The sequence below is a fragment of the Glycine max genome, chromosome 13, assembly GCF_000004515.6.
Source record: "Glycine max cultivar Williams 82 chromosome 13, Glycine_max_v4.0, whole genome shotgun sequence".
In the NCBI taxonomy this organism is placed as follows: domain Eukaryota; kingdom Viridiplantae; phylum Streptophyta; class Magnoliopsida; order Fabales; family Fabaceae; genus Glycine; species Glycine max.
In genome coordinates, this window is record NC_038249.2 from 23,876,181 (window position 1) to 23,888,937 (window position 12,757).

Sequence of the window (12,757 nt, forward strand, 5' to 3'; positions counted from 1 at the left end):
CTCAGATTGTTCATTTACCATGTGTCCTAGAGCTTCAACAGAGGTATATTGTCTCTTTCTTTTTTATATCTTATGCCTTTCTTAGAGGGTCTTTCCATCCAACACTTGGGCGAGACATAGCTTGCACAAAACTTTGGAGGAAGAAGAGCTCTATGAAAAATCAAATATTCTAAACACGTCCTTCTCATCCTAACCTCCAACATCACTCAAGGCCCCGATAAATTGCTAATGTGCTACTTCCATTATACTTACCAGGTGCGAAAGGAAAATAACAATATATTTTTTTTTTGTATAAGGACCCAAAAGCAAAAATCAACTACACAAATTACAAAAATATTTAAGCATGTCAGATTATACGATGCTTAACGTTTTAACACATATATTAAAAAATACAGTTAACTGAATTTTAAAAAAAAACACTAAATAACTTCCTAATATATTTTTTTATTTCTTTAATGATTCAATTACTTTTTTTATATATTACTCTTTGATTAAGAATAATCTTAAAAAAAATCTTAATGCATCATAAAGCAATATATATATATATATATATAAGCTGAAAACGATAGAATAAAAGGTAATTCCTCCATGGTGAGTAGTGAGGCTGAGCGAGCGTGACAAGAACTTATCCTTTTATAATTCTGATCGAAACAAATCGGTGCGAGAACATCACCAGAGCAGAGCATCTTTGGAAGTTTGATTTCATTGTTGTTTGGCAACTTGTGTTTTTCCCACCGAACCCAATCCAAGAGTTATGGGATTGGCCTCTGTTGTTCACATTCACGCTCCTCCTTTCAGATGCTCTGTACTTCACCACCCCATCTCTTCCTTTTGCTCAGGTCTGTTCCTTCTCTCCAACCCAAATATGTCAGATGTCACTAATAAATATAAAGGGTTTTTCTTTGTGTGTGGCAGTGTACCATTATCGTCCTCCTCGCCGTTTCCCACTTCTGTGCTCCAGACGAATTGGCCATGACAATTATGCCTCAGGTGACTACCCCATCATTCAAATCAACAAAATTTGTTTGCTTTTTTTTACTTTCTCTTGTACCCACCTTGTTCAAAATCTTAATTTTCTTGTCCCACAACGTTTTCAGCTGCTTTCTAATTATGTATATCAGCATAGATAGTCATTTATGTTAGAGTTGTTATCCCATCTTGGACTTGGAGACTAGCCTAGAATCTCTCTCTCAATTCAATGTGCAGAAGTAAAGAGGATCAGTGCTCAACAAAATGATGACATAGGCAAAGTTGAGAAATCTCCCACTCAGGAATCTCTGGGAAATGAGGGTTACAATTCTTCCGTCAGAACTGTAGCCTTATGGGTGGGAAGATCTCTGCTAACTATGTTTTTACTGCTTTCTTTTGTTGTTTAGAATTTAGAATTACATTGGTTTTTGGTTATGGTTTCTTGTAGGTGTGCACTGCAGTGGCATTTGGTGTTGGTTTGGGTTTTAAGGAAGGTTTTGACAAGGCATCCGAATTCTTTGCTGGGTATGCGGAATAACTGAATTTTGTTATCAACTAGAAAGTTGGTCCAATTTTACAGTGCTGGAATAATTAATGTTCTGGATGAGTCACAGTTGATTTTGTGCAAAGTTTCTTTAAGCTTAATTTTAGAGTGTTACATATGCCATCATCTCTCTACTTCTTTGTTCTGCTTTTGTTGCTCCTTTATATATGACCTTAGAATAGTATATCTCCTATAGATTGATCAAATACCACGTGGTTGAAATTATAGCGTATTGGATGTTTATTTTGGGATTCAAGAATACTTACTTTATAGTTTGAACTATGATGGCACTGCTTTTCCACTCTCTCTCTGCTTTGCTTTCCACTTTCTTGAGCTTTGAACTGAGTGTGATGTTGACCTTTGACCTTTGACTTTTACGTGCTTCTTTAGGTATATATTGGAGCAAAGTCTTTCTGTAGATAATCTCTTTGTATTTGTTCTAATATTCAATTACTTCAAAGTGCCAGTTACATATCAGGTGATGTATAAAACTTGTCATGCGTAAACTATGAGCAATTTTAACTTAACAAGTTATTGATTCTGAACTTGTTTATATTGTTTTAACAAATTTTTCATTTTCTTATTGAACTTACAGAATCGTGTGCTTTCCTATGGTATTGCCGGTGCAGTTGTATTTCGCCTGACAATAATACTTATTGGAACAGCCACCCTGCAGGTGTTTTTCATGATGAAGATATATTTTTTTGTCCATATTTAACTTTTTAAGTGAGTTTTATACTTTTTACTGATCATCTTGTTTATTATGATGATGTTTAGAGGTTTGAGGCAGTCAACCTTCTCTTGGCTGCGATATTACTCTACTCGTCATCTAAGGTGAAGATTCACAATTTTTTTCACCCATGTTCATGTTTGTCAAGGAAACAAGATCCTTAATTAAAGGCTTAAGATATTAGGTGGAACTGCATGGATAATTAATATACCTAACATTGTCATCATGCAAATTTGTGCTCAAAGCATGATAATTAATATGCCCATTTTATTACCATTGAAATTCAGTTTAATTATAAAGGAATGCTAGTTATGAGGATCACACTCTCGACTACGTAGTCAAAGAGGCTTATATGTGATATCAACAATGAATCATCTAAAACATTAAAGTTTTAGATGGAAACACCTGAATGGTTTTATCTCCCTAATAATATATTAGGGGGTTCATACTTCATACTTGTTGTGGTATTCACAATTCCATGGACTGGTTTTAATTACAGCATGTTTATTGTTTTATGAATAGCTATTTGCCAGTGAAGAAGATGAATCTGACTTATCTGATAACTTTGTGGTGAAGACATGTCAGAAATTTATCCCTGTAACAAGTAATTTTCTCTAAGCACGACTATTTATTTCTCTTTTCCTAGTTGGAGATTTGCTGTTGATTTCTTGGGTATTCTGAAATTGAAATTTGATTCTTACTTTCTGAAACAATCACAAGAATTGGTAGAAAACTTAATCTGAATTTGTTAAAATCCAAATGAATGTTTAAGTAGAAATGGCTGAATCAAAGCTTACTTGAATGATGGTTCAGGAAACTTCAGTTTTTCCTTTTCTTATGGAATTGTCTGTGTGTGTGCCCATATAAGTGCAATTTATGTTGTTTGGTACATGCAAAGAATAATTTTGACTTCACAAGTATTTCTGTCATAGAATTGTGGATATAGACATATGCTATTGTATCTTCGTTCTGGTATAAGCTGGAACATTTTTATATTGGGTTGATCCACTGTTCCTTTTTTTGAAATTTTTTATTAGAATAAATAGATAGACACAGGCTTAGGTACATGGCTCCATGTATGCTAATGCTACCATGGGTGACTGCAGGCAGGGGCAAAATATATGTTGGCATATGCTTATCACTTGGCGTGTCATTGTTTTTGCACTGATTCAAGTTGTACTGTGTTGTTATCTTATCATCCCAAATCTTACTTCTGACAAAATTGTTGCAGCGTATTATGATGGAAATCGATTCATAACAAATCTTGATGGGGTGTGGAAGGTAAGCTGTTGATGAGTGTCTGTATGGATTAAAATTACTTCCTTATTGTCTTTATTTTGATCAGTTATCTTTTCCCAGCATGAATGCATTGAACTTTTTATTAGAATATCATTACTCTTTCTTTTTCAATAAAAAGATTTTTTTTATGAATTAAATTAATTTCAACTTGATTTCTAACAGGGATCAAACATTTTGGGCAGGCCACCCCTTTGCTTCTTACTGTAGCTGTTATCGAGCTCAGTGACATTGCATTTGCAGTAGGTTTTTCTCATCCATCCATTTCATGTGGAATTTGTAGTTAATTTGGCATTGGATTATTGACTCGTTTTTTTTATAGGTTGACTCAATACCTGCAGTTTTTGGTGTAACACGGGATCCATTTGTAGTTTTTACGTCTAATCTTTTTGCCATTTTGGGTTAGTTCTCTTACTTCTGTTCCCCTTGTGCATATCTGAACTTGTTTTCTATGATGTTTTGGAATTGGGATTTGTGTTCCTTAAGTGTACTTGATTGATGCCTGAAAAGCTTACCAACTACAGTTCTTGTTTTATGGGTAGTTCATCTATTTTCTTGTGGAATGTATTGTAATAATTAATTTTATAACAGAGAATTTGTTGCACAGAAATGGTTGTTTTGTAACTTTATTTCTCTACTTTGCTGTCTTGTGGAGGTGGTGATGCAGTTGTATTCATTCTTGTCATAATCTCAGATCAGATGTGTATCTGTCAAACAATTCTTGATGCTTTTCCCCATAAATTTATTTGTATTTAACCATCTGTTATTTGTCAAATGTAGGTTTAAGGTCACTTTTCTTAATAATTTCTGAGGGTATGTCAGAGTTGAAGTACTTACAGGTAAATGTTGACTTGGTTTGTTTTGATATACCTTGGTTGCTGCATAATTTTCTGTTGTTTACACGTCTATCCTTTAACATAACAATGTGTATACTTTTGGGACTTGAACTATGGTTCTAATATCCCTTCAACATTTTTATTTTCTTTGGGCTTCCTGCTTATATTGAAGCTTGCCACTTCATCCTAAATAGTGGTCGAAAAAAAGACTAATGCTCTTTTTGTCAGGAGAAGAATAGTGGTCTGAGTGGGAAACAGGAACTTTAGAAAGACATGTGGCTTGGGTTCCTTTGTCAAAGTGAGATCTCCCTGCATTTGCCTTGTATCTGCAAATTTATCCTTAGAGGAAGATTGACAATTTTCATTTTGGTGATAAAATAATGGCTTAGTGATGTAGGACAGGAACCAACAGTTATACAAAAGGTCAAGTGCTTATAGATTAATGGTTTATTTGTAGTCCCAACACCCTAAGAGGACAAATCCAAAACAGAATAAAATTCTAAATAAAAAATAATCCCAAATTGAAACCTTCATTTCCTAAACAAAATAACAAAAGCCAATAGCAGTTGACATTAGCATCTATTAGTAGTGAGTTTGGAAAGCTACTAGAATCAATTCTGGTCCCCAAAATCATGGTGAAAAAGTGGAAGCAACTTTGTTGCTTTGGCTTTCAACATGAAATTGGAATTGATTCTGAGAAAATTGAATCTAATTCAAAGACACTATAGTATTACTGTCACCTTAATGTTCACTTTAGCAGAAAACCGTTGAGTATTATGCACCAGACAGAACAATGCATTTGTAGGACACTAGATACTTTCTTGTACAGCCGAACTGGGGTTGTAGTTTGATGGCACATCTACATCTTAAATGCAGCATAATTCATTTAATTCCTATTCAGAAACCAAATTACTGGTGGTCCATTTGACATACATCATTTAGAATCTCAAATTTGTGGTTGTTCTGTCAGGTTTTGGTTCAAAGGTTTACGTGTTAATTGGTTTGAAATATGACTATTAGTAGTTTGTTCTATGTAATAAACTTGAAGCAAATTATGATTGATTTGTAATATCTATGTCAGTGTATATATAAATCTAGTATTTTATCTAAGGGCGTCCCAATAATTTCTTTGGTTTTAAGGATACAAAATAACGTGTTGTAACCCTCCATTAATTATGTTAGTAGCATTGCTCTTATTTTTAGGAATAATTTTCTTGCATAAGTTGGAGAAGTAAGACCGTACATCTACCCTCCCTAGACCTCACTAGGTGGGAGGCTTGCACATTAGTCCTTTTTTATTTCTTTGCACAAGCTGCTACTGAGAATTTCATTTCTACTTATTCAGGATAGTGCATGTTGAACATTCATTGTTGTGGTATCTTACAATGCTTCTGTTTGCTTATGCTTCCATCCTTGTTATTGATATCCATTTTTTGGGTTTTGTTTAGCCATCCATTGCTGTTGTTCTGGGATTCATTGGGGTTAAGATGATCCTCGACTATTTTGGTGAGTACACATCGCTTCTCCACTTAACAATTTAAACAAAGTTGATTTTTCACATCTCCTCATTCGTTCCTTCAGGACTCCATGTCTCAACGGAGGCATCTCTTGCTTTTGTAGCCTCAAGTCTTACCATTGGAGTGGTATTAAGTTTGGTTAACAAGTCTGACTAGCTTAGAAACTCAATTCCAACTCTTCATGAATTGAGCTCTATATGGTTGCTTACATTTACCAAGCAATTTCATCATCCTCTCTACCCCTACACACCCCCTCCACCCCAAAACAATAAAAACCCATGTTTTCTTAAGCCAATAGAGGAATAATTTGTAGCCTGTCCTATAACTTAAGTTGATGTTCAATGCTAAAGCATACTATATAATGTTCACTTCACATAATGGTCCAAAATTAATTTTATTTAATTTTAGAACAAACAAGGAGTTTTTTACCCCAACAATACAAAAATAAAATAAAAAATTACCCAAATAATACAACCCCCAAATTATTTACCCAAATGGTACAAATTACTGTTTACAATATGAAATCGGTTTCCCCAAATTGATTTCACATTGTCTCTTTTTTTTTTTTTTTGCGTTAAGAAATTAGTTCTTGGAGAATTGATTTCTTAATGTTTTTTTAAATTGATTATTTTTTTGTTTTTATCTTTGTATATTTTTCATTTATTCAAATTTTATACAATTATCTCAATCTTTCTACACAAAAAAATAAGTTAATTTGTTAGTAGAATTTATATTTAAGCCACAACTTTAGTTGAACTAAAAAAGAGATTATGTTAACATGAAAACAAAATAGAATTACAAACAATACAATATAATATTTAAATTATCGTTGTTTTGAATATTTTTGTTTATGATTATCAGGTTATTCCGTACGAACAATGCATCATATGTATTTTTTGCTTATGAAAATGAAGTTATTTGATACGAACAATCGTTCATTCTCGTTATTTTCATGTTGATGAATTCAATGAAACAAATTTTATTGTTCTATAATTAGAAGATTACACATGACACTCGTCAAACAAACATAATTAGGATCATACAAAACAAACATAAACGGGAAAGCTATTGCCCGAATATATTATTGGAGCATCATTTATCACACTTGATAACATGTTGCATGCACAAAATACATATTTCTTATCATGAGGTCAATTGATTCAATTCTCCTTTGGAAACAAATGTGTCACATATTCACATCACATGTGCATACAATGCAAATTTGTGAATACCGAATTTATTTGTAACCTAAAATGCTAAAATATTATCTTGATAACATTGTGCAGTGTAATATTCAAATAACATTTGGAGTTCGGAGGAAGGGGAGAAAACATAACTACATGTAGAGTATACAATTCACTTCAATAAAAAAATAAACTATATGCGACATAGAAAGTAAGAAACAAACAACAAGAGTAAGAAACTTATCTCTCGCAGAATTAAGACATAACCTACAATTATATATTGGTCAAAATTTTCATCTTGTATGATTATCCGTCACAAAGTGGCATCAACAGTGCCTCTAGGATCTTGAAATTAAAACTCTCATGAATGAATATCTAAAAAACAACAATGTAATCATTAGAGATTGAATTAAGCTTGATTATCTTAAGTGTAACTCTCATGTCGTCAAAACCGTTGGAGATACAAGTTTTGACAATGATGACTGTTAAAGGTACACGATCAAAAGTATAATCAATGGACCTTAACAGTGTCTTGTGAGGTGTCATTAGCATTTACCAATCCTACAATTATACAAGTTCAATAATCAATTGAAAGTTTAGGTGTATCAAATACAATAAATGTTTTAAGGTAGTTGACCTTATGATCAAACGAATTCTAAAACATATAACCATGGATTTATATTAAATTCATGTCGACTTTCTTGGTAGGCATGCGTTATGAATTCTTGAGTTGGGGGTGACTCCTTAGATTGTCAATTCACCATGACAGCCTGTACGAATCCTGCAGGACCAAGATAAGGGCTATTGAATTGGAGGATGACAAATTTGGGTTAGAAGGGCGAACAAAGGATGAGAGGTCTGAGTCATCAATGTCAAGAAATTCCCACGGTGTATTGTTCATGATGAATGACAGTTTGTAAAAAAAATAAATGGTTTGAAAATGATGAGAAATTAAAGTTAACATCCATACATTACTCATATTTATACAAATATGTTGTTGAGCATTTTCTTCCATTGCAATCTCGATCACTCATTTTCTTGCACAAAAGTCAAAGCTCTGCAAGATTCCTAATGAGTGAACAATAACTTTATTTACATCAATGCATTATGGGTTGTTGATTGTTTTCAGTGCTATCTTGACCACTACTTTTTTTACTACAAAAGGTGAAATTTTGCAGGATTCTTGACAAGTAAAAACAATAATCTCATTGTATCTTAAAATGAACGGTTCACATCACGTTTAAGATTTTCCCTATGTATATACAAGGAATGTTTACCTTCATTTACATATCCACACAACACTTTCTTTTCAATTAATTACGTCTAACTTTGCAAACACAATACACGACATGTCTCTTTTTTTTTCCATTGGTTAGTGTATTACAATGGTCAAATAATCAAATAAGATGAAGGGGATATATTTGAATGTCCCAACCCAATGTTCTTTACATTAAAGTGAGGCATCACACTTGAAGCCTTGAAAAGGAGAATCCACCAAAAGATTGGACTTCAACCACAAGACTGAGTCAGTGATATCTCTTTTCAATATCCCTAACTAGTTGGACGTGGAATGCTCAAGTTTATGACAATGAAAGTTGTTGATGACAACGTTAAAGGTATAGTGGTTGTTATTTGCCAGCATGAGATTCTTTCATCCATTGAATTGTATGCAAATATTAAGCTAAATACTCTTTTCACCCTGATTCCTCAGCCAATATCTCATGAACCTTATTATTATTTATATCCCCAATCCAATTTTTCAAATGTATTAGATGCAAATCCATCATATACTCATGTCGATTTCTACCAGCTGACATTAGATTTAACCCAACCATAAGTACATGAATGACAACCAAAAACATCTTTTACACAACTTCGTTCCTCACCATCTTCAATTTGTTAGCCTCACAATTCTTTAGTCTTACTAAGGATTAACCCCATGCATACTAGAGTACTCCTGAAGCGAAGCCTATCCTATTAACTCAACCAAATGAGCCTAAATTTGTAGAGTTCAGCTTACCTAATGAAGAACTTGATCCCTTTAGTGAGCACCAAGATGAAATTTTATGCAACCAATCCTATAAAGAACATGGTGAAGAGGCTAATCCTATATCACAAAGAAGTCCAACATTCGGTGGGAACCCTCTTTGAAGGGATTTGTTTTGAAACCAAAGAAGAAGTTCAACATGTTTTGCAACTGTATCATGCAAACAAATGAGATAATTATAATACCAAGCTATCAAATCCAACAAAGCTGATTGTCAAATGTGATGATGATGGATGCGCTTGGAGATGCAAAGCAACATACATCCTTGTAAGTAAGAAATGGGAAATCAGAAAGCTCCATGAATCCCATACTTATTCAAATCCTGCCATATCACAAAATCATGCAAAGTTATCTTATATGTTCATTAGTTAAAGTATCCACATGTTGATCGACAACGATCCATCAACTTCATTTTCAACCTTGATAGCGTATGTCAAAAGCACTAAAGGACACACTGACGTACATGAAAGCATGGTTGGCAAACAAAAGGCTATTGAAAACATCTATGGAAACTGGAAAAAATTGTACCACGATTTACCAAGATTGTTGCAAGCTATGCAAACATATCTTTCTAGTATGGTCATAGAGAAAGAAGCACTGTCAATGCCCATCGAACAAGGTCAAATAGTAGAGGGTGTCAGGAGATTTCATCATCTTTTTTGGAGTTTTAGACCATGTATCGATGAATGTTAATATTGCAAGTTCATTGTTCAAGTCGATGGAACTTGGTTGTATAGAAAATACAAAAGGGACTCTCCTTGTGACAGTTGCACAAGATGGGAACAACAAATTCCTTCCAATAGCCTTCGTTGTTGTCGAGGGTGAAACAGTGGAAATCAGATTTGTCTTCCTCAACAATTTGAAAATGCATGTCACATCACAAAATGATCTTTGTTTGCTTTCAGATAGACACGAGTCAATCAAAAGTGTCTACTCAAGACGAGATAGTGGGTGAACGCTAGAGAATTATGTGCATATGTTCTGCATTCGACATATTGCACAAAATTACATGAGGAATTACAAAAATAATGACATAAAAAACCGATTGTTAATATAGGTGAGTATAAAACTTCTTTCTCTTCATAGTAAATATCATTTAATTTTGTATTATTCACAATATTGAAATTGTATGTTTTTAACTACTCAACATATGCAAGGACGAAGCCTACTTTCAACTACTACTATAACAATTTGAGGGAGGAAGTAAATAGTAAACGAGCCATCAATTGACTTAACCAGATTCTGCGAGAAAAATGGATTTTTGCATGGGATGGAGGCCAACTATGGGGATACATGACAACCAATCTTGTTGAGTCAATCAACTCAGTACTCAAGAAAATAAGAAATCTTCCAATAAGTGCGTAGGTCAATTCGACTAATCAAAGGTGTAATAACTTATTCAACCAAAGAGGAAGAGAAGTCGCAACAATGATTAGATCTGACCATGTTTATACAAAAATACTAAATGAGACTATGGAAGACGCACAAAGAAAGGACAACCCTCACTATGTTCTTGAGTTCGCTCGTTGCAATACATGGTTCTTAGTGCAAGAGACAATTAACCTAAGAGAGGTGCAACCAGTTGGAAATTTCACAGTTAGGTTATATCAAAGGTGGTGGGATTGTGATAAATTGCAAAAGGCATATTTGCCTTGTATGCATGTCGTTAGTGTTTGTAAGCAAGCTTATCATGAGTATAAGGCTTACATAGATCCTATGTACACGTTGAAAAGTGTCTCAAATGTGTATATAGGATTGCTTGACGAATTGTGCAATGAAGAGTTTTGGTTATCGTGTCACGAACCACCAATTTGCCTCAACCAAAAAATGTTAAGAAATTCTAAAGGTCATCTAATATCGTCTTGTATACACCAAAATGGATGTGAGATAATCAAGTCTGCCAAAAAATTATTGCATGTGTCGTAACCCAAGTTATTCAAAAAATAAAATGTCCTTTTCGTGTTGAAAGCTAAGTCAACAACATTAAAAACAAATTGTTGTATTGTTTGTAATTCTATACTAATTCATGTTAACTTAAAATTCTTTTTAGACATAAAAAATATTTACAAAACAAAAACAATTAAAAACAAAAAACAATCAATTTTAAAAAAATCATATTAAGAAATCGATTCTTGAAAAGACAATTTGTTAACGTGAAAAAAAGAGATGATATGAAATCGGTTTGGGAGGAATCGATTTCATACTGTGAACTGTAATTGTATCATTTGAATAAATCATTTGAGGGTTGTATTATTTGGGTAATTTTAAATTTTTTTATTATTGAGGTAAAAAATTTACAAACAAGTCCTAAATTTTCAATTAAAATATTTTTTCTTTTTAAAACTTTTCATTTTTATAGATTTACAAAAACTCACAAAAATAATGTGTGGAAAAATGTGTTTCCATTATTTTAATGAATAAAAATGTTTCTTATTTTTGTTTAATAGAAGATTCTAGTATCTGTTTTTGTTAGGTAAACAAGTGAAAATTTAGCAACAAAAAGTTTTCTTCTCATCTCTTTCAAAGTTCTATTATTCTCCTCTAGGGCAAGTAGCAAGGCAAAACTATCGTCATCGCTTATGAGTGATGATGGAAAATGCAAGACTAGGATCATTTTCATCGGTGATAATAAGCGACTCCAAACTACAATAAAAAAAGAAAAGAAAAGAAAAACAACAACTGCTTTTTGCTTATTAACTTGTGTACTTAATAGTCCTATATGTAGAACTTCTCTCTTTAGTCACTTCACAAGAGTTAAAATTCTTAATTAATTTAATTCGTGATATTAACTTTAACTCCTTTCCACTTAATTAATTAATATATTTCCACTTAATTAATGATTTTTTGCATTCTGTACAAAATTACGTAGTGAATGGGAGACAATTTTGACTAGTGATCTTTCTCATCCCTGTGAGAGAAAGAAAACCCAAAAAAATAATTTAAAGACTTCTTATAACAAATGATCAAGACAAATTTCTCAGGATCAATAACCCACTTAAATAATGTAATTGACTAAGATATAGCTCCTTAACTTTATGCTAACTACAAAGTACAAACTAATAACCGATTTTAATAAGGTAATATTGACCAAGATATAGCTCCTTTAAGCAGCTAATTTAAAATTGCTCTAAAAAGGTTAACTTGCTTGAATGTAGACAGGATTTCGATTCAGATTCTTCCAAGCAATTATGTACGAAAATTCTTCATTTTCTCAATTGGTTTGTGACCTTTTGCTTGTATGTAGATCACGTTCCTCTGCCCTGAACGCTAAAGTGAGCCTGTTTGGTTTTATATTGAATAATTGTCACGTGAAACATTTTGTTTGTTACATAGAAAGTAATATGAATTTATACCCGTATCAATAAAAAAGTATCTTAAAATGAATGAATCAAATACTACACTATTAGTATTTTTCTTTAATAATAATTATTTTTTCGCAACAAAGTCAAGGTTACACACTCTAATGCATGACTTTTATGCTTAACAATATATTTTTTCTGTGAATAATTATAAAAATGTTATTTAATTTAATTCCTATATTTAACAAAAACAATGTATTTCATCACCTTAAAATCATGTAAATTTTATAATTTTAGAGATTAAAATTAAATTAAATAAATTTAACTTTCAAATA

General features: G+C 32.6%; 1 protein-coding gene across 3 annotated transcripts; it reads left to right on the forward strand.

Moving 5' to 3' along the window:
• Nucleotides 1-567: 567 nt before the first annotated feature.
• LOC100820402 (thylakoid membrane protein TERC, chloroplastic) lies at nucleotides 568-6,265 on the forward strand. Of its 3 annotated transcripts, XR_417569.4 has the most exons (15): nucleotides 583-839; nucleotides 916-990; nucleotides 1,207-1,325; nucleotides 1,418-1,494; nucleotides 1,904-1,991; nucleotides 2,109-2,189; nucleotides 2,291-2,347; nucleotides 2,766-2,847; nucleotides 3,475-3,524; nucleotides 3,725-3,781; nucleotides 3,862-3,940; nucleotides 4,320-4,378; nucleotides 4,604-4,673; nucleotides 5,824-5,881; nucleotides 5,957-6,102. XR_417569.4 is itself a non-coding variant. In XM_003542439.4 (14 exons), the coding sequence occupies exons 1-14, from the start codon at nucleotides 755-757 to the stop codon at nucleotides 6,046-6,048; spliced, it is 1,059 nt and encodes a 352-aa protein (XP_003542487.1). In that variant the 5' UTR covers nucleotides 568-754; the 3' UTR covers nucleotides 6,049-6,265. The 3 variants fall into 3 exon arrangements, 2 of the variants coding, with proteins under 2 accessions (XP_003542487.1, XP_006594093.1); XM_003542439.4 differs by lacking the exon at nucleotides 4,604-4,673 and having other exon boundaries at nucleotides 568-839; nucleotides 5,957-6,265; XM_006594030.3 differs by lacking the exons at nucleotides 1,207-1,325; nucleotides 4,604-4,673 and having other exon boundaries at nucleotides 779-839; nucleotides 5,957-6,265.
• The last annotated feature ends 6,492 nt before the right edge of the window (nucleotides 6,266-12,757 follow it).